The sequence below is a fragment of the Opisthorchis viverrini genome (assembly GCF_000715545.1).
Source record: "Opisthorchis viverrini unplaced genomic scaffold opera_v5_80, whole genome shotgun sequence".
NCBI lineage: Eukaryota > Metazoa > Platyhelminthes > Trematoda > Opisthorchiida > Opisthorchiidae > Opisthorchis > Opisthorchis viverrini.
Window position 1 is genome coordinate 1,673,094 of NW_008751735.1, and position 19,458 is coordinate 1,692,551.

The 19,458-nt window shown below is 44.7% G+C and overlaps 2 protein-coding genes across 2 annotated transcripts; one reads left to right on the top strand and one right to left on the bottom strand.

The window, feature by feature from the left end:
* Positions 1-3,699: 3,699 nt before the first annotated feature.
* On the top strand, positions 3,700-8,323 carry T265_04681 (hypothetical protein; the record flags this gene model as incomplete). Its single annotated transcript, XM_009169472.1, has 5 exons — positions 3,700-3,802; positions 3,847-3,945; positions 3,986-4,232; positions 6,044-6,252; positions 7,563-8,323. The coding sequence occupies 5 exons, from the start codon at positions 3,700-3,702 to the stop codon at positions 7,718-7,720; spliced, it is 816 nt and encodes a 271-aa protein (XP_009167736.1).
* A 588-nt stretch (positions 8,324-8,911) lies between these two features.
* Positions 8,912-13,232, bottom strand: T265_13567 (hypothetical protein; the record flags this gene model as incomplete). The annotated part of the gene is made up of 3 exons (XM_009169486.1): positions 8,912-9,148; positions 10,550-10,678; positions 13,139-13,232. Coding segments are annotated over 3 exons (459 nt in total), but the record flags the coding sequence as incomplete, so codon positions are not given.
* Positions 13,233-19,458: the final 6,226 nt, after the last annotated feature.

Below are 19,458 nucleotides of genomic sequence, written 5' to 3' on the forward strand. Positions count from 1 at the left end.
CACGTCCATCACAGCCGCCTTGATAGAATCGTGTTCGCCCAGCTGTGATTACTCGATTTTGAGTGGTCTACATTCTGACCAACCAGGTTGTGGCTACTGTGCTGGTAGCCACTCGCGGCACACCTTTACGAACGGTAGCAGTTATTTCCATGGACGGGCCAACGCGATCCTTCTTCTCCTGTATAATTTCAGTCAAAATGCTGATTGGGTTTAAATTACGGCAGCTCGGATGGCCGGTACAGCTTGTTGACCCAACCACAGGGCTTTTGAGGATTCAGATATCAGAGGTTGTTCCAGCTGACCTTGATTTTGCTCTCTACTTGCGAGGCTTTATTTGGAGGTTTGGTGGAACGAGAGAACTACCGTAGTTGCAGTGAAAAGCGACAAGCTGCTCACTGAAGTTTTTTCGTCTCAACCTAGTCGAGATTAGGTATCTTTTGAAGCTGGTCGCCGGATCGCAGGGCCAACTCGAAACTTGTTTATCAGCTCACAACCGTATTACAAACAGCGCATACAGGTGCCTGGTATGCACCGTCTTCTAGTTTGAACGAAGTATATTGTTGACGCCATAAATGGCGATGTAGCGAACAGTGTTTACGTATTTAACATTCGTGACACGACCACGACCTGTGCGGCGGTTAATTTTCGGGAATCAGCTTTTCAATCTGGCGTTTTAACGGATGAAGTGCATGAAGAATCCGCAAAGTGGACTCAAATGGGGAGGTCTGAAGCGCAGTTCTGGACACTGAACCGCTTTCGGTATTCTATTTAGGGTGTTCTGACGAAGAGTCTCCTGGTCTTCTAGGTTGTTGTTGGGAACATCTGTGCCAACTTGTTCCGCTGACTTACAATCATACTTTTGAGCTGCAGACTTTTGTCCCTAATCGTTCTTCTGCTAGATGTGGGTGGCCTGACAGTATCCCAACCCACCCACATGGCACAGCAGCGAAGCCTCAGTGCCGAACACTGATGTCATGCTCCCGATGATGATGATTACTCCGTGCGGACAAATAACCGGCAAAATCAAGTGGCGTAACACGTATAATCTAAGTCTTAGTCACTCTTCAGGCGCGATTTCGAAGTGAGCACAATGATCAACCTGGCTAATGCGGGTCACGTTACGGTGAGGTAGTCTGGCCCTGCAGGCCGATAGTATTTCACAGACTATCGCTATAAATGGGGGGGGGGGCGGTTGAACTAAAGGCACAGGCACATGTAAAACTAGACAACGGAACTCTTTTGGAAAGGGTGAAATGGTTCAGTGATCAGGGCGCGAATTTACTGATCAGAAAGTCTGTGGTTCGAGCCGGACCCCAGCCCCCTACCTCTATCTAGGCTTGGGCGACCTGGCAGTATCCCACCCCTCATGCTTCCTTCAGGTGACATGGCAGCTAGGCACTAAAAGGGTGCTACAGCACAATGATTTTTGTTGGAAATAGTGCACTCGGTGATCTAAACACTTGTCCTTACATACATTAATTCCCCAATGTTATTTTCGAATAACTCAGTGAAAGTCGTTTCGGTATTGTCTTTTTTGGGTTAGCCGACACCTCTTCCGTTTGCTCCAAATCGCAGTGGCCTCTATTTCTTGGACTTTCCGGTTGCGCCATACTTCCCTGTCCACTTCTCTGGTTATATTTGAAGCGTCGTCTTGTTGAATTTCACCGAATTCTACCCTCACTTCACAGAACGAAGTTCGGCGCTGGTTTCCTTCCGGTGTTACGTACAGTCGTATTGGTGTCAACCCAGTTGCGGTCGATATCCTCCTACGGGGTTGCTGGTGATGCATTGTACAACACGTTTTGGCATGTCTCCCCAGGTTGTTGATTGGGTTTTTCCTGCTGCTGACTAAGGAGTTGGTTTAAAGGGTTTACTGGGGAAATTTATTAACACTGCACTAAACCAGGTCGTTATCTGAGTTTGTGTAATGAAAAAACGCACCCACCAACAGTCCGGTCATATCGACTCCAAAGCTGCTCAGCAGTGCGTGGAGTCTGGTGGTGCGTCGACATCCATTACGTTTAAACCAAGTACTGCTGGAAAATAACTGGTGATCAGTGGAAAGTCGCGAATGGCGTTCACCCTTATCATTGCTTTTTGCATCCAGATTGCTTCGTTCCGCCTGTGCATTGTAATATTCTATTATAACCATGTCAAAGCTGTTCCTGAAGGTGAGTTCTCGATAGGTGTCTTCCCCTGAATCAGAGCTACAGTTTGCTGGTTAATAAATGGGCATGACACAAGGAGTGCTTAACGTTCCGACCAGTACGAGCTCTTATGGAAGTGGAAAGTCAGACTCTTATAGTCGAATATTCACAGGTGGCACGGCAGCTAGGCACCGAAAGGGTGTTATAGCTGAACAACTATGGTGGTCGCTAAAGGGTTTCCCTATATCAAGTGATGTCTGGCAATTAGGTGCACTTTCCTAATTTTAATTTGACTTGATTTTCGATGGCATAATGAAGCGAATGCCGAGGATCTTCAGAATCCCCGTGATCAAATAGTTTCCAATGCGAACCTTATCGTCTTTCTAATCTATGAAGATGGATGCAAAACAGTATCCTCCACGATACTGTTGTGCTTCAGTGCGTGAAATCTCTGAATGCACCCCAAAGGGACACGGTCTCAAGAGTCATCAACCGTAAGAACTATTGTCACAGGTTTACGGGACACGGACTTTGTAGGCTGATAATCTGAGGCCCTTTTTAATTGTTTGATCAGTGATGTTTCATAACTGCTACTGGTATCGGATGGTAGCGATAGGCTAGCATCAGTTTCTTTCTTCAGTCTTTTTAACTAAGATTTTGAATAGATTCGAGCAAACCCTTGTGGTTTTACGGCAGTGAAGCATCAGTATCTAAAAGTTTTTCTCTCAGCAGGAGTTTCTGACATGCATCCACTCTACTTCGTATACGGTCATCATTGATGGAGTAACGAGGCAGACTGCGGAACGTCTCGAACACCCGGGTGTTCAGATCTCTTCGGATTGCAATGGTGATACCCGTTAAACCCTAAAAAAATAGCTCAGCTGTAACACCCTTTCGGCGCCTAGCTGCCATGCCACACGAAGGAGGCACGAGGGCTGGGATGTTGCCAGGTTGCCCAAGCCTAGATAGGGAAGTCGAGAGACATAGGTCGGGCTCGAACCATGGACCTTCCGGCCAGTAAATTCGCGCTCTAACCACTTGGTCTATCTCGCCCCACCGTTAAACCCCACTTCTGTTTCTAACCTCATACCCACCCGACTACGTTCTGCACTTCTCCATTCCTACAGTTCGTCAGATCTTTGTGTCGTCGCCTTGATTCTCCCCTTGCATCCGTAAGCATTCTTATTTAACTGTCTCCTGTGAAGTCAGCCTTAGCCATTCACTGGCTGGTCCCGAGGGCGATCGGAGTAATTACCAACGCCGCCTGGCTCTCTTCCCCCTTTATTTATAAACCGAAACCCACGATTCAATCCTACTGATGCTAGTTCCTGGCTTCTTCGTTATTCGTATACAAAATGATACGTGCTTATAACCTGTGGTTATCTCGTAAAATTTACCGAGGCCACTCTACTTTTATCCGTATGAGTCGTTCGCTTTCGGTGAAACGGCATCTCGGACGACTTGTACTGCACACCTCCGTCTGTCATTCCGAGACCCATCAGTTACCCAGGAATCGCTTTGTGCTACTCACGGTTACCGATTCTTAATTTTTATGTTGTGTTCCAATCGAATTACGTGTAACTGGCATGATACACCTTACCTCTGTACAGCCGTCCTTCGCCAGCAACCGACTGTGAGCTGGTTCAATAATGCAGGTTTGTAGTTTCAGTTGTTTTTTGTACGCATAGTAAGAATCCAGATGAGGACACTGAATGGAATGATATCCTGCGAAAGAAAGGCATATTACCACCGAAGGTCAGTGTTGTTGAAAAACCTCCTCCTTCTCCGCCAGATCCAAGTAAGTTATTCTAGGTTGCAGCACCTAACTATGGTTCTAGAAAGTCTGTTAGAGAAGTTAACGGCAGACGAACTAGAGGAGAAGTTGGACCTGGCAGAAGATGGAGGACTAGATGAAGAGGACGCGAAGTTCTTGGAAGAATATAGGCGCAAGCGGCTGGCAAAACTCCAGGAAGAGGCGAGTCTAGCTAAATTTGGACAAGTTCGTGAAATTTCCAAGTCGGATTGGAAGAACGAGGTTTCTGGCGCTGGCGACGCTTATGTGGTAATACACGTAGCTCAACGCGGGTGGGTTTTTAAGTTGATTTAATCATTCGATTTTCCGAGTGTATAAGGTGTTTGGGCGCTGTGAGTGCTGGATGAGGTCTACGTGACCGTCCCCGTGCTTGGTTGGAGACATTGAACGGTATGGCGGCTAACTGATGTCAGTGGCATTCATGCTGTCAGTTTCCCTCCAGATTGCCTGACTGAGTGTTGGAGTTGTAGGTACCTCGTATGCTTATGGTAGCCTAGCCCTATATTCTTCTTTTGCTGCGTGCCTTTCTTTATGTTGTAAGGCTTTATTCAAATAAATTAACATGGATGTGCGGCGGTGAAACGCCACTGTTCCCATCCGGTGTTGCTATCATTGATGATAATGATTTAATCATAAGAGCGAAATGTTGCACAGTTGCACTACATTTGTTGTTCCGGCGCTTAAAAGTTGAAGTTGATATGCACCATGCTAACCTTTGATGAATATTGACCCCTTAGTTGGGTTTTAATTTATGGTTTCATCTTTCCAGGCGGACTGTTGTCTTGACTTCCGTTACAGACACATCTTCATATGAGCTTGAAGTGGCTCAGTGATTAAGGGGCCAGCTTATGGACAGGAAGGTCCGTGGTTCGAACCCAACCTCAGCATCCCGACTGGTCCTGCCTTGGGTAACCTGGCGGTATCCTCGTGCCTCCTTCCGTTGGCATGACAGCTAGGCACCGAAAGGATGCTACATTTGGACGATTTGATTTTGAGTTTTTTTTTATTAACGAGACAAACAGCATGATGTGATGCATTTGTAGGTTGCCGTATACAGATTGTTGGGTTGCCGGATTCTTACAGTGGTTAAAATATTTCAGGTGGTTACTGTGCTGCAGGTTACTTGGGGAGGGCACTTGATATTGTTTTGCAATAAAACTAGTTTTCTTCCCCCTCCACCCAACTTGCTCTTAATAGTTTAACTCACAGACAGCTTTTGAACAATGTCTGGAGTAATTTGCAGGCACAACCGTCCTCATCGCACAGGCTTGGTGGCCGCTACACACACTCATTTTCACTGGGCGTCCGGTGACGTGCCCTATTCAATAATATGTGTCACCAATGGAGGCACTTTCCTGAGAATCAGGAAATGTCCTGTGCGATCCGACGTTCACAACCTGTTTTAGTCCTGGCAGTGGCCCGAACATTATGTAATAGTCTGGCGGTCACATTCTAGTGAAAGTCGATTTCAGATGACCAGTCAGTTTGAATTACAAATTGTTTTGGTAAATTCTTATGGTATCAGATCCTGTCAACCCCTGCTTTTCCAAACGGGTTTTCCGGTGTACAAGCGGCCCCGAAAAGCATGCTTGCAAGTGACATCGGAAGGGCGGGTGATCAGAATCCACCCAAGTGTTCCAAGCAGAGCGACAATCTGTAACTGGTTCACTCAGTTGGTGGCTATTGTCAGTGATTTGGGTTCACTGTTAAGAGCCCCAGGTGACCAGACGATTTTGCTTACTCTGGGAGTTAGTGTAGTTTGGGGGCAATAAATACGTGAGGAGGGATTCAGACAATTTCCTGTTTTACTCAGACTGTTTTTCTCACCTTTCCTAGTGGAGTGGTCATGCGGATATATCGGTCCCTTTATTTATCAAACTTTCTTTCGAACAGGCCACACTGGCCCTTTTTCCATAAGTCATCACTGGGACTTCGGCACAACAAATAAGAACCTCTTCCCTTGCTCATCTCAGAGTAGTGAGCCAGAAAATCTGTTACTTTACCAGCTAACTTTCTCCCATGTTCTGAATGATATTCACTTTGACGCCACATTTGTCTACGCACTGTCGTTTATCTACTTTAGACACCTCTTGTGTAACATTGTGGACACGCATCTGGTCGAATTAGCTCGGAAATTCCCTGCCGTCAAATTTCTTCGGGGGGAATCCGCACTTTGCATTCCAGACTATCCCGAACGGAATCTTCCCTCTTTACTCATCTATCAAGCCGGCGATTTGAAACATCAACTGATTGGACCGGAGGCCATTGGTGGCAAGTCTATTACCTCCAAAGGTACATGAATCTTTCCGTTATTCAACATGGTGCAGCTTGGTTCGCCGTTTTATGTGCTTTCAAAGATCCCCTGTTTGGTTATCAGCCATTTTGTGCAATTCGGTTTAAGCAGTGCACCTGCGATTAGGATTGGGGACTAGCAGACCCAACGAATGATGCAAATGGGTTCAGCGTGGGCTGTCTGTTGTGCAGCAATCGTTAAGTCGAACGTGAAATATGGGGAGGTACGAAAGAGGTCCCTGTTGTAGTCCATCTCACTTAAATAATAGAAAGCGGGCATGAATTTCATACGGTTCCATCAGTCGCAACGTGTGTGGCACAATCCAAGAAGGAACGAGCAGGTACATGAGTCTGGTACAATGCTGAGCGAAGATCACTCATTCACACAGATCGGAATAGACTTAGCGTGACTGTCAAACAACTTTGAGCGCACAGCGATGGCCCGCAGCAGATAATTAATCAAGTCTTAACGATCGAGCACATTACTTTATCTCACTTAATTGCAATCGATTCTCATGCCCAAAGAACCCCGAAACACTGACACTTCTTCGAAATATAAACCCTGTCATTGGTGTTTGGTGAAGCTAGCATACATAATTGTCATTTTTCAAACCGTCAGGCTAGAAAATATGGTCCGATTCCTTCTTGATTGACAGCAATCATCAACCGTCATATGCATGTACTGTGTCAAAGAGTTATTGGATGTTTCACCCCCATCTGCCCTAGCAGTACGATTAATATTTACTCTCACTTGAAGGTGACGTATTCGACGTATCCGATGAAACAAACAATTGATGTGCTTCCTACGAACCATAGAAAATCGGGCATTTTTTCCTGTTTGCAATATAGGGACATTTGAGAAGTTTGCTTTTTCGTCCTGCAATTCGAGTCAATCCGTGTCGAAAAGTCAACGATCACTGTCCAGCTAATTTTCCCTTATTGGGCGTCACTAGCGGTGCGAATCGCGTGAAGCTCCAGAGAACTTGCATCCTTCCGGATAGCGGTTGAAGACAACCGCTTCACTACGGGCGGCTGATCAGTAGTGTGACTAACCGGTGTTTGGGCAGGATATGGCATCAACCACACGTAGCGGACACTGACAGACGCACTATTACCAGTTATCGCTAGCTTATGTATGCATAAGTCCGGCTGCGGGAAAGCCTACCGTAGATTAACTGACGTGGTCCGGTGCGAATTTCCGGGTTGTTCATTTAAAGTTATAATGCCTCAGATGCCTGTGCTTAATTATCCACGTTTGTTTCTCAGCTGTTTCACCCCACTACATTGTCCTCATCTCTTGGTTCACCCAGGTCTTGAATGGCGTCTGGCACAGATGGGTGTGCTCAAAAGCAAACTGACTGAAGATCCGACCAAACGCATTCAGATTTCCACCATCACTGGTCGGTCTACGAACAGACTGGGTCGTCGGGACCACTTATCTGACGAATCGGATGATTCGGATGATTGATTTGGGCACAGACTAGTAGACTTGCTTCGATCTTTCCTAGTGCATGCTTTCCCCCCGCTTTCTTCCAGGCCTTTTTTTGTATCCATTTTGTTTTATTGCATGCGCTGCACGGATATAGTACACATGCCTTTTCCAAGCGACTCTGATCCCATGTCTTTTGATATCGTAGGATTCAATCTTTCCTATTCGCGCACAAGCACAGTAGGGTGGTCCATTTTTAGCTGAAGCTCGTGGATATCCCCTCACCAATTTCACTCAGGGTTAAACAGCTTTGTGGACGTATTGGCAGTACGGTTCCCATTACTCCCATAGTCCCATATTATTTCTAGTTCCTCACCGGTTGACTTGAGCATGTTCCTACACGTGCTGATGGTCAATTTACGGCGACTTGTGTTAACACTCTGAGTGTGCTCTGATCTTGCGCAGTTCAGCTTCTCACAGATGCAGCTCGTGAATAACCCTGTTACTGATGTTTGTGGTGCTAATCAGGCATCTGACTCACTGTGATGATGTGAACAAATTTAGAGGAAATCCTGACTGATGCCATTGGCTTTGTCCCCCCGCTGTCCAGGTTGGGCTTTGAAGTAATATTGACTGCATTAGACATGCTTCGGCAATTTGTCGTTGTTCCTTTATGGTTGGAATAAAGATCAAGTGGTTTATTGGCTCCAACTGTGTGAAACGCGTTCGTGTTCCCAAACGAATTTTTGCTCGGTGGTATAACGTTTTTCACTTAAACGAAGTAGTTTGACGGCGTGTGACTGTTTGCCTATGCAGTATGATCAGATGAGATGTTCGAGATGAAAGTATGCTCGCTGCTGTGCGATTCGATCTTTTGGTGGCAGGATCCACGCGCACACCAAAGTGGTCATTCGAAGTCAACGCTGCCGTTAATTCATTCATGCCCAACTCATGTAAACCATAAAGGATATTTTTTTAGGGGCATGACAGACTTGTGTTCGCTGAATTGTTACGAGGTTAGTTTTGGCGGAGGAGATGCTTGGGGAGGGGTCGGGAATTGCAGCCTCAGTGTTTGTACTTGGTTGCGAAGACTGTCTGAACTACTTACTGCACGCAACTGTTCGCCAGTTAGGGAATCGAGCATTTATTGATAGATACAGCTACCAGGTGTTCCACTGGTAACTACGCCTGAGTATCGTTAGTCTGTGAGTCTGTAGTTATCCATCGTTCAAGGTCTTGGGTTATCTAAGCCGTCTGGGTCTTGCATTAGGCTCACGGAATTATATAACGATGTAAATGAATACAACAAATATGAGGGAGTTACTCGAGGAGGTGGTTGGTCTTCAGTTTTCACAAAAAAAGAACGATTCCACAGATAATCGTTCAGCTGTAACATCCTTTCGGTGCCTAGCTGCCATGTCACCCAGAGAAAACATGAGGGCTGGGTTACTGCCAGGTTGCCCAAGCCTAGACACGGGAAGTCGAGAGGAGGAGGTCGGAGCCACAGACATTCCGGTCAGGAAATTCGCCCTCTAACCACTGAGCCATCTCGCCACTGATTTGGAAGCAAAATTTTCAGGTTCGATGGTCAACTGATGGACGTTTGTCATCGATTACCGATAGATAACCTCTCAACAGTAATAATACTTCATCCGTCGTTTGCACGAAACATCACGGGGAGGAACTCCGTAATTTAGGGACACTTCCATTCTTGTCGAAACTGCTGCAGCCAACTCTGGTACCATATCGCATTACCGAACCTAAATTTTACTCCTCATTGTGTCTACTCGTGCGATGTGAAGTAGTCTATTTGGAATCTATTTTACCGTGAGTAATCGCTGGCGATCCCGTCTCATTTGGATGAAACGTGCACAAGCCAATCCCGGCGAACAGATCAACTGCCACCTGACCAACAACCAATGAACGCATCCGGACAACCAATAGTTAGGTATGTTGCCATAACTTTACTATGTAGATTATAGTCGAAGTCAAAACTAACTTGGTCGTATGACCTGAGTAGAAATTACCGAAAACGAACTTTGGTCAAACTATGTACCAGATCAGCTGTAGGGATGGGGGGTGGTGGGGAACCATTGCGGCAAGGTGCGGGCTTGCCTTTCGGAGCACAATGCAAGGGACAACCGCGTACTGAATGGGGTCTGTGGAGTGTGGAGAGTTATTCGGTTCGACATATTTTACCCATGCCGAATATGGAAAGAAAAGTTGAGAGTTGCTGACAGACGGACAAATTATGAGCCTTCGTCGGATTGAGACTAATTTACATTTGTTTGAAACTGGCTTTCTCATTTTTCGGTTGGAGTAAGTCAGTCCAACCGCCGTTAACGCTTTTACTCTTGATTAGGTTGCGTTCATCACTTACTGACCCTTCATGGGACTGGAAGCACTCATCCACATTCATGGAAGAGCCAGTTTATTGAAGTTCCGTGAAGGCTTAGAAAGTGTCTACGGATGGCTTTTGAAGCAGGAAGTGAACTATGATCATACAAACATTCCACGTTCGTTGTGTTGCCTTTTGACTATTGCAGAGCTTCGTTAACACCCTAAAAGCCCTTCACGCTTGATACAAATGGGTCTTGCCATGGTCTTTCCGTATATAAACGAACTGTGAGAAAGCGGGACGATAGATCAGGCGATTCTAGTTTTTTTCACCGAAAGATGCAGTGACAAGTAGTATGCGGAACTGAATGAGATATAGCCCCCCATCATCGTATTCTACTTCTTCGAGAAAAAGTGCTGGCAGCATGGTCGAATTTTCTGAAATGCCTTGGAAATTCGCACATGTACTGAACAAATCAGAATTAACCAAAACCGCTTTTTTCCACAGGAAGCCTAGTGAAGGTGAATCACCAGATGTTTTACTCAGTCTAGTGCGTATAAACAATTGCAACTGATGGAAGTTGGTAATGTGTTGGTATATTGGTAGGTCGGGTGCATTAGTTGGTAGGTGATCAGGTGGCTGTTGATCTGTTCGCCGAGCTTGTCAATTGGTTTGCAAACGTTTTGTCACCATTTAAGGAGGCATCTTCATTGCGCTGGAGAAGTGTTCACGTCTGACCTCGTCTAACTCTCAGACCTTTAATCCAATATTCCGTCTCCCATTCACACTACTGTCGACTGATTCGATGCCCCCCTCCTTTAGCTCTTTCAACACAAAATACTGACAAACCTTGTCTTACACTGTGGCTCCAGCAACCCGTAAAAATCAAGTTTCAGGACTCCATTTCACAAATCTCTGGACGAGTAACCTTGAATGTCCTTTGCTAAACAGCAGTTGCCCACTTTGACCATCGACGCTCTCCGGTCATACAGGTTGGCTTTCCCGCTTATTCGCACAACCAAAAAGAATCTAAAAACCACCTCACATCCTGATGGTTGTACTTTAAATTACGTTCTCCGGTGGAAAATTGGATATTTTCCATCTGAAGCATGAACGAAATGGGCGATGCACATCCACATGACCAATTTCTCAGACCTCAAGTATGCATTGTCTATGAAATTTTACTTTAGAACAGCATTTGTACATATGCAGTTGTCAGTAAGCTGAATTGGGGACAGAAAGTTGGATTAAAAGACAGAGTTAGACAAGAAATTTAGAGGTGAACCCTTCTTCAGTGCACTGAAGATTGCTCCTCAAATGGTGGCGAAACGTTTGGAAATCAATTGCCAAGCGAACAGATCAACGGCCACCTGATCAATTACCAACTGACGGAAGTGGCCTACAACTTTTTAAAGCAGACTACCGCTGTTATCGGGTGACTAGATTTGTGCATCAAATTTTATTCCGGCATTGTTGGAGGAGGCAAGGGAGGAATTCATCAGCTTCGGGGTCATTTTGGGCAGTGTGGTGGATGTTTTGCTGTAGGTTTCGCGAACCACTTTGTTGATCGAGGGTAGTTTCAGCTTTTGCTCCTCTATAGTGACCCAAATTCCAATCTCAGCAATGCCCGTAGTTATATCCTGAGTTCCTCGACATTCGGACCCATAGATTTAAGTAGTGTGTAGTACTAGTTGCTACTAGTGGTCATGTGCGTCTGTAGCATCTGACCTATCATAACCGGCTAACCTGGGTAACTAGTGAGTCTTCAGTGATTAACCTGGAAATTGGTCGAGTTTGAGCCCATGAGAGTCCACCATTAAGGAGGCATCTTCATTGCGCTGGAGAAGTGTTCACGTCTGACCTCGTCTAACTCTCAGACCTTTAATCCAATATTCCGTCTCCCATTCACACTACTGTCGACTGATTCGATGCCCCCCTCCTTTAGCTCTTTCAACACAAAATACTGACAAACCTTGTCTTACACTGTGGCTCCAGCAACCCGTAAAAATCAAGTTTCAGGACTCCATTTCACAAATCTCTGGACGAGTAACCTTGAATGTCCTTTGCTAAACAGCAGTTGCCCACTTTGACCATCGACGCTCTCCGGTCATACAGGTTGGCTTTCCCGCTTATTCGCACAACCAAAAAGAATCTAAAAACCACCTCACATCCTGATGGTTGTACTTTAAATTACGTTCTCCGGTGGAAAATTGGATATTTTCCATCTGAAGCATGAACGAAATGGGCGATGCACATCCACATGACCAATTTCTCAGACCTCAAGTATGCATTGTCTATGAAATTTTACTTTAGAACAGCATTTGTACATATGCAGTTGTCAGTAAGCTGAATTGGGGACAGAAAGTTGGATTAAAAGACAGAGTTAGACAAGAAATTTAGAGGTGAACCCTTCTTCAGTGCACTGAAGATTGCTCCTCAAATGGTGGCGAAACGTTTGGAAATCAATTGCCAAGCGAACAGATCAACGGCCACCTGATCAATTACCAACTGACGGAAGTGGCCTACAACTTTTTAAAGCAGACTACCGCTGTTATCGGGTGACTAGATTTGTGCATCAAATTTTATTCCGGCATTGTTGGAGGAGGCAAGGGAGGAATTCATCAGCTTCGGGGTCATTTTGGGCAGTGTGGTGGATGTTTTGCTGTAGGTTTCGCGAACCACTTTGTTGATCGAGGGTAGTTTCAGCTTTTGCTCCTCTATAGTGACCCAAATTCCAATCTCAGCAATGCCCGTAGTTATATCCTGAGTTCCTCGACATTCGGACCCATAGATTTAAGTAGTGTGTAGTACTAGTTGCTACTAGTGGTCATGTGCGTCTGTAGCATCTGACCTATCATAACCGGCTAACCTGGGTAACTAGTGAGTCTTCAGTGATTAACCTGGAAATTGGTCGAGTTTGAGCCCATGAGAGTCCACCATTGATCCATTTGTAACATTTGTTTTTTCACCAAAACACCGTCTTGAAAGGTTTGGAAGAAGACAAGTAGACTTGTGGTGCTTGGTTCTTCTACTCCCACGTAATGAGTGAGTGTTGACGAGAATTAGTGATAAGCCCTGAGTAGGGGCGAGACGGCACAGTGGTTAGAGCGCGAATTTACTGACCGAAAGGTCCGTGGTTCGAGCCCGACCCCCTGCTTCCCGGCTTCCTCTGTCTAGGCCTGGGCAACCTGGCAGTATCCCAGCCCCGTGCATGGCAGCTAGGTACCGAACGGATGTTACAGCTGAACAATGCTTAGGGGAGTGACAAGGGCATATGTACAAATGCTGTTCTGAAGTAAATTTTAATAGACAATGCATACTTGAGGTCTGAGAAATTGGTCGTGTGGGTGTGCATCGCTCATTCCGTTCATGCTTCAGATGGAAGATAACCAATTTTCCACCGGAGAATGTAATTTAAAATACAACCATCAGGATTTGAGATGGTTTTTAGATTCTTTTTGGTTGTGCGAATAAGAGGAAAAGCCAAACTGCATGAGCGGTGAGCGTCGATGGTCAAAGTTGACAAATGCTCTTTTACGAAAGACATTAAATGTTACCTGTCCGGAGATTTATGAAATGGAATTCTAAAACTTGATTTTCATGGGTTGGTGGAACCACAGTATGAAACAGGGTTTATCAATATTTTCTGTTGAAAGGGATAAAGGAGGAGGGTATAGAATCCGTGCGACAGTAGAGTGAATGGGGTACACAAAGTTGGTTCAAAGGACTGAGAGTTAAACAAAAAGGTCAGAGGTGAACACTTATAAATGGATGTGAAATGAAACGGATGATTGGAAAATTGTACGAGCTTGTCAACAATGGGTGCGTTCACAGAGTTTCAAATCATCTGTTGGAGGCAATCCAGGCTTGAAGGATAAGTGACAGATGCCTCACCGCACGATGAGTGCGAAGCATCTCGGAGAGGTTTTTATGTCGGAATTAACCTTCTTGTGGAAAGGTCACCATCTCATAACTTGTACGTAGGACGTATTCCGGCCGATCGGGAGCACCTCATGTGTATTAGCTGCCTGTTAACAGTCTGGTCAAGCATACTGTGGATGAAAAACACGGTTGACAAAATGCTACGTGCTACGGTTTTGTACTGACTGTTGTTAGCGGATGAGTCACTATGTTCGGTGACCTCTTGTTGGTTACTTAGATTAAGTGACCTGCTAACCACAAGTGACTGGCGGCATAAAGTGAGTTAAAAAGTGAGATATAAGATAGGTTATACACAACCCGACTGACGGTAATTTTGAGTTCACTCCTAGTTATACGGGACATCCGAAAACCCAAACCCACGCAAAGTTGAGACCAATCGGTTTTCACTGCTTCTTTTCAAAAAAGTTTCCGTTAACCTTAATTTCTACCTGAATTGCATAGAATCTGATTTATAGTCATTTCCATACTGATTTGCTTTGACAAAGGAGACTCACCCGAAACCCGACTAAATCTCTCGCTTATGAATGTCTCAAACAAGTGAATTACGTTAATGGGTTAGCCACACTTTCGGTTTGGATGAATCCGTAAATGCCCATTGGCCGAAGAGTATCCCGTTCGCTGACCTGTTTGAACCATCTCGGGCTGATATGGTGCCTAGGTTCTTGCATTTAGTTGTTCTAGTCTCTCAAATAAACATTCCCCTTGTATGAAGCTTGCCGACGCTGGACTGACCAAGTCCCGAGTAAACACCCTTTTCACTTCGTTGTTAAACCAAACATATGTCCTTCGGTAACATCTAGCATGCTTCGCTTTGGGGGGACAATGCAGCAAGTTAACAACATTCTATTGGCTGTGGGAACCCGTCATTCCATGGCTAGCAGTAGTGGTTACTCACTGTGCAATTAATTTGTGGTGTTCACATTCCAACTACTGAGCGCCTGTCAGGTAGTCACACTCACTGGTGTGTTGAATGCTCAACAAAATTTGTGAGGTGTCTCCTTTTCTGAACAAATTGAGTGAAGTTCGTTGTCAGGTTGAAATTTTTCCTCCTTTACCCGCGACCTAACGGACTTGCCAGCAAAGGACCACGCCATGTCAACACTGAGTGAAATATCCTAATCTCCCCAACTCATCCACAAACAAAAGTGTGGTGGTCATGACCGATGCACGGCAAACAGGTTGTCATAGGTAGTACTACTAGGACTACTATTGGAAGAAAGGTTTTCGCAGCGGAGTTATTTATTAGAAAATACCAACTAGACCAGTTACAGATTATTGGACAGGGAAGCAAAACTCACATATGCATCTTATTTACAAAAACTGAACATCCATCTTCTCTTGAACGCGTCTTCGTGAACTTTCCTAGATATTCGTTGACTGTTGCTCAAATCCAAACAAATGCTACAAAGCGACTCCACAAAGTCCGCAATAGATCTCTCTTTTCAAGAGACGCAAACCGAATTTACAAGAAGAAACCATACTACTCGCATGACTCCCCATCAGTAGTAGCACCCGTGCACTATTACTACTAATAATGAGGGTGATGATGATGACTGAAGGATGAGTTGCCTGAAAGAGCAATTGCTCGTGGCCCAAATTTTCGAGCACTATCTGGAAAATCGCAAATTCTAATTTGCCTGGAATCTCATTCATTGTTCACTAATAATGTTACCCGTCGTGAATGAAACAGCTAAACACTGGTTCCAGGCTCTTCAGCATAGATTAACTTTACTTGAAGAATGAAATCTCTCTACTTATCTATACTTGAAAAGACTGCAAGATTTCCTACTACCATTAAATTTTTAGAAATTTTTTGTTCGTTGTGCTCTGATCCCGTAAAAGAAAAGCTGAAATATCTTTTAAATTATCAGATGAAAGCAATACTGATGAAAACTTTCAGACAGTGAGCAACACTATGTCTCAGGAAATAATTTAAGTATATTGTTGCGACCGATGGATGAATGTTGAACCAGATTTCCGTGCTTCATCACAATATCTGTCTATCTAGGTGTTTTAGGGGAAATGGGACAAACGCACGGCATGAAAGCGAATTTAATAGCAAAATTAAGGTATTTCTAGAAATTTCGCGCAAGATTCTACTCGGTATCCAAAATGATTCGATATAAGTTAAGAAATTGTAAGACACATTTACACATCAATTTGGTTTTCACGAGTGACTCAGCTGAACCTCTCGTTTATGATATTCTACAACTGAATGTGATGCACACAGGCCGCCTCATGTTTCAGTTGGCACGATATTCGAGATATCGAGTAGTTTCATAAATGAAACTACTCACAAGGTTGTTGAATACTCTTCGACAGCCCACGACCGGTTTCGCTCTTTTTGGGGCTCATCAGGTAGGCACAGTCCCCGAGCTTTCGTCAACCTTATGCTCTACTTGAATCCTAATTCAGTAGAATATCATAAGCGAGAGATTCAGTTGAGTCTCTCGTGGAAACCAAATTGATTTGGAAATGAGTGTATTTCTCGAAAGCAGTACAATTTGAGTTCAAGCAGAATATGTGGTTGGCGGAAACTCGAGGACTGTGCCTACCTGATGAGCCCCAAGCAGGGCGAAACCCGTCGTGGGCTGTCGAAGGGTTTTCAGCAAACTTGTGAGTAGTTTCCTTTATGAAAATTGTTGGACATTTTTCAATGATCATCTCCAAAATAATTATCCAAGTTGGCTACCGTGAAGGTGAGCAAGCTAAGTCCCACAAATTGTTGAAAAACCTGTTTTTGCATTGGTAAATTGGGAGAACCGAAACGTATTGGCGAAAAGCAGAGGTGGTCCTAATGGATCAGGACCTAAATCCTGCCCTCTGTGAGTGGTATGTTTACAAAATGATTGTCTTTTCTCATAAAGAGACTACTCACAAGGTTGCTGAAACTCTTCGACAGCCCACGACCGGTTTCATCCTTCTTGTGCAGTTGGAGAACATCATAAACGAGGAATTCACTTGAGTCTCTCGAATCTCTGAGGGAAAGCTTTTGGGAGTACACAAAATTATTAGAGGATTTGTGGGAGAGATGCTCTGGATTTTCACACGTAAGGTGAACAGTCAAATGTTCTGGTTCGCTCAGCCAACGAAGGACGTCTGGGTATGAATCTTTATGTTGGAAGCAAAAAGTGAACAGATGGCAAATGGATTTTTTCGCTCTGTCCAGGTAACAGGCTGGCTACTCTGAGCTACTTTTCAAGGACAGAGTCGATGATTTGGTACTACTTTTGATAGCCATATTTGTGATACGCAGAACATAGCTTGACTGATTGTTAGTAGTGTGAGGAGATTTTGGATTTTTGTGGAGATTTCGTTCTGTAAGTGAAACCAATCTATGCTGAAAAGCCTGGAGGCATTGTATAGCTGTTTCACCCTTACTGGGAGTGTGTGCATCTCACAAAACCCTAGGAAGTCACGAATCCGCCACCTCATGGCTAATAGTTTGAAAACAGCCGTTCGGTCAAGAACGGCTAATCAGTAATGTGATGAACTTGCACTTAACCGAGATACAGGGTCACTCATCCTTTACTCACGAGATCCACACCAGGTGGTCACGCGTATTACCCCCGCATCTCCTCACACTACTAACAATCTATCAGTGGAAGAATAGACTTCACCCGATGAGTGAAACTTCCATCTGAGAATTCGTTGCTGGAGGAGACAGTCAACACGTGTGACCGTGTGATGTGGATCCCACATTGAGGGATGAGCGGCGCTAGATCCTGTCCAAGTGCGACTTAATGACACTGCTGATCAGCCGCCCGTGGCCCAACGGTTAAGCGTTCAAACTGCTAGCCAGGAGATCGCGGATTCGAGACTCTCCGAATTTTCATGAGATGCGCACTGCTGATGATTCCCAATAAGGACGAAACAGCTCTACAGTGCTTCTCGGCTTTTCAGCATAGATTGGCTTCAGTTAGAGGACGAAATCTCCACGGAGTTTGACTGATTTTACAGGTCCAGTGGCCCCTGAAACATTTTTATATCCAACCAAATGACAGTTTTGCTACGGAACGAAGCTATTCAAACAGATTAGCTTCTATCTTGGCCTAATAACTTTTCGTCCCGCTTGTTTAGGTTTTCCGTTCGTTCTAGTCATCGTTAGCTTATGTCCCAAGCATACTACTGATTCCAGTTGGGATAGCGTACATTTCCAATCGCTCATGACCACACTGGTTGATGTTTAGCGATGCTACTGTTTAATTTGGTGAATTTTCTCCGCCCATTTAACCACGTTATTCACCAAACGCCAAACGAGAATCATGCGAGTGTACATTCTATGGATCCCACAACACCCTAAACCAAATCTCCTGAGCAGGTTCCAAGCGTCTGTGGCGCTACCTGAATGGAAAGCCTTTACAGGCGGGCCAGTCGGTCGACACAACCAAGATATTTCGTTATTCGAAGCTTCAGTCTTCCGGTCACATCACTCAAGCGCGAACATGTTCACCTGTTCCGGCATAAAGCTTCAGATGCGTCCAGCGTGGGACAGTGGTGAACCAGTGTTAACACGCTCCGCCGTCAGATGTGCAGAGTTCAGACCCCGGCATAGTCATTTGATACGCACTGCTGATGGGCTTTAGTAAGAGCAAAACTCGATTCAAGTACTAACTAATTCCTAATTCAGTACTTTTGAAATTCTAACGCACGTAAATTTGCTATTGTAATAGACGAACCGTCAAGCAACTACAACTACTGCCATTGTATGATGATGTCTTTTAACGAATAACTTTACCTTCAAACAAAGTTTTGGTAGTAATTGTGAATGGCGGTTCAAATAAGGGAAATATTTGAAGTGAAGCCCATCAATATATAGTGTGCAAACGATTTCCCTGGGGATTCGTACTTAAGACAGGTTTCCGAGTGGTTTTGATAGGTGTTGTGCTCAGTGACTGCATAATTCATGGTCTACTCAATGCAGCCAGTGATTATTCAGGTACTGCATAATGCTGGGCGATGAACGGCCATACACACAGCCTGGTTGTCAGTATACAAGACAGGTCATAACTCACGACTATTACAATGTTTAGTCGAATGCAAATCACAGTATATAGGTTATGGCAGTTTACAATGATTGGAAGGCTGCTTAATCCGTCTTGTCAGTGTCAGTGTAAAAGCCTGTTCCTTGTAAGAACACGGCTGTTAGCACCTGTTCTTCTGGGGGTCAAATAATGTTGTGGAGCAACTGGTGTCTGTTCTTTAGGGGTCAGCTAAGGTAATGGTGAAATCAGCCTTGCTCTATCTGGCTGATATGAATCAAAAAATGTTTATGATGAATGACGTTATTGGTTTAGCTATTGTCCCAATGCAGTTTACAATACGCCTACAAGGATCACGTTTGAGGAGTTATCTCACGATGGATTACATTTCATTAACACAATGTTGGGAATAATTTACACTTGGCCAACCTGCCGTTATGCGGAGTGACTGAAATGAACAAAATTATACAGTGTACGCGGTGTATTGCTAGTTCATTCACATAGTTAAATGGTGG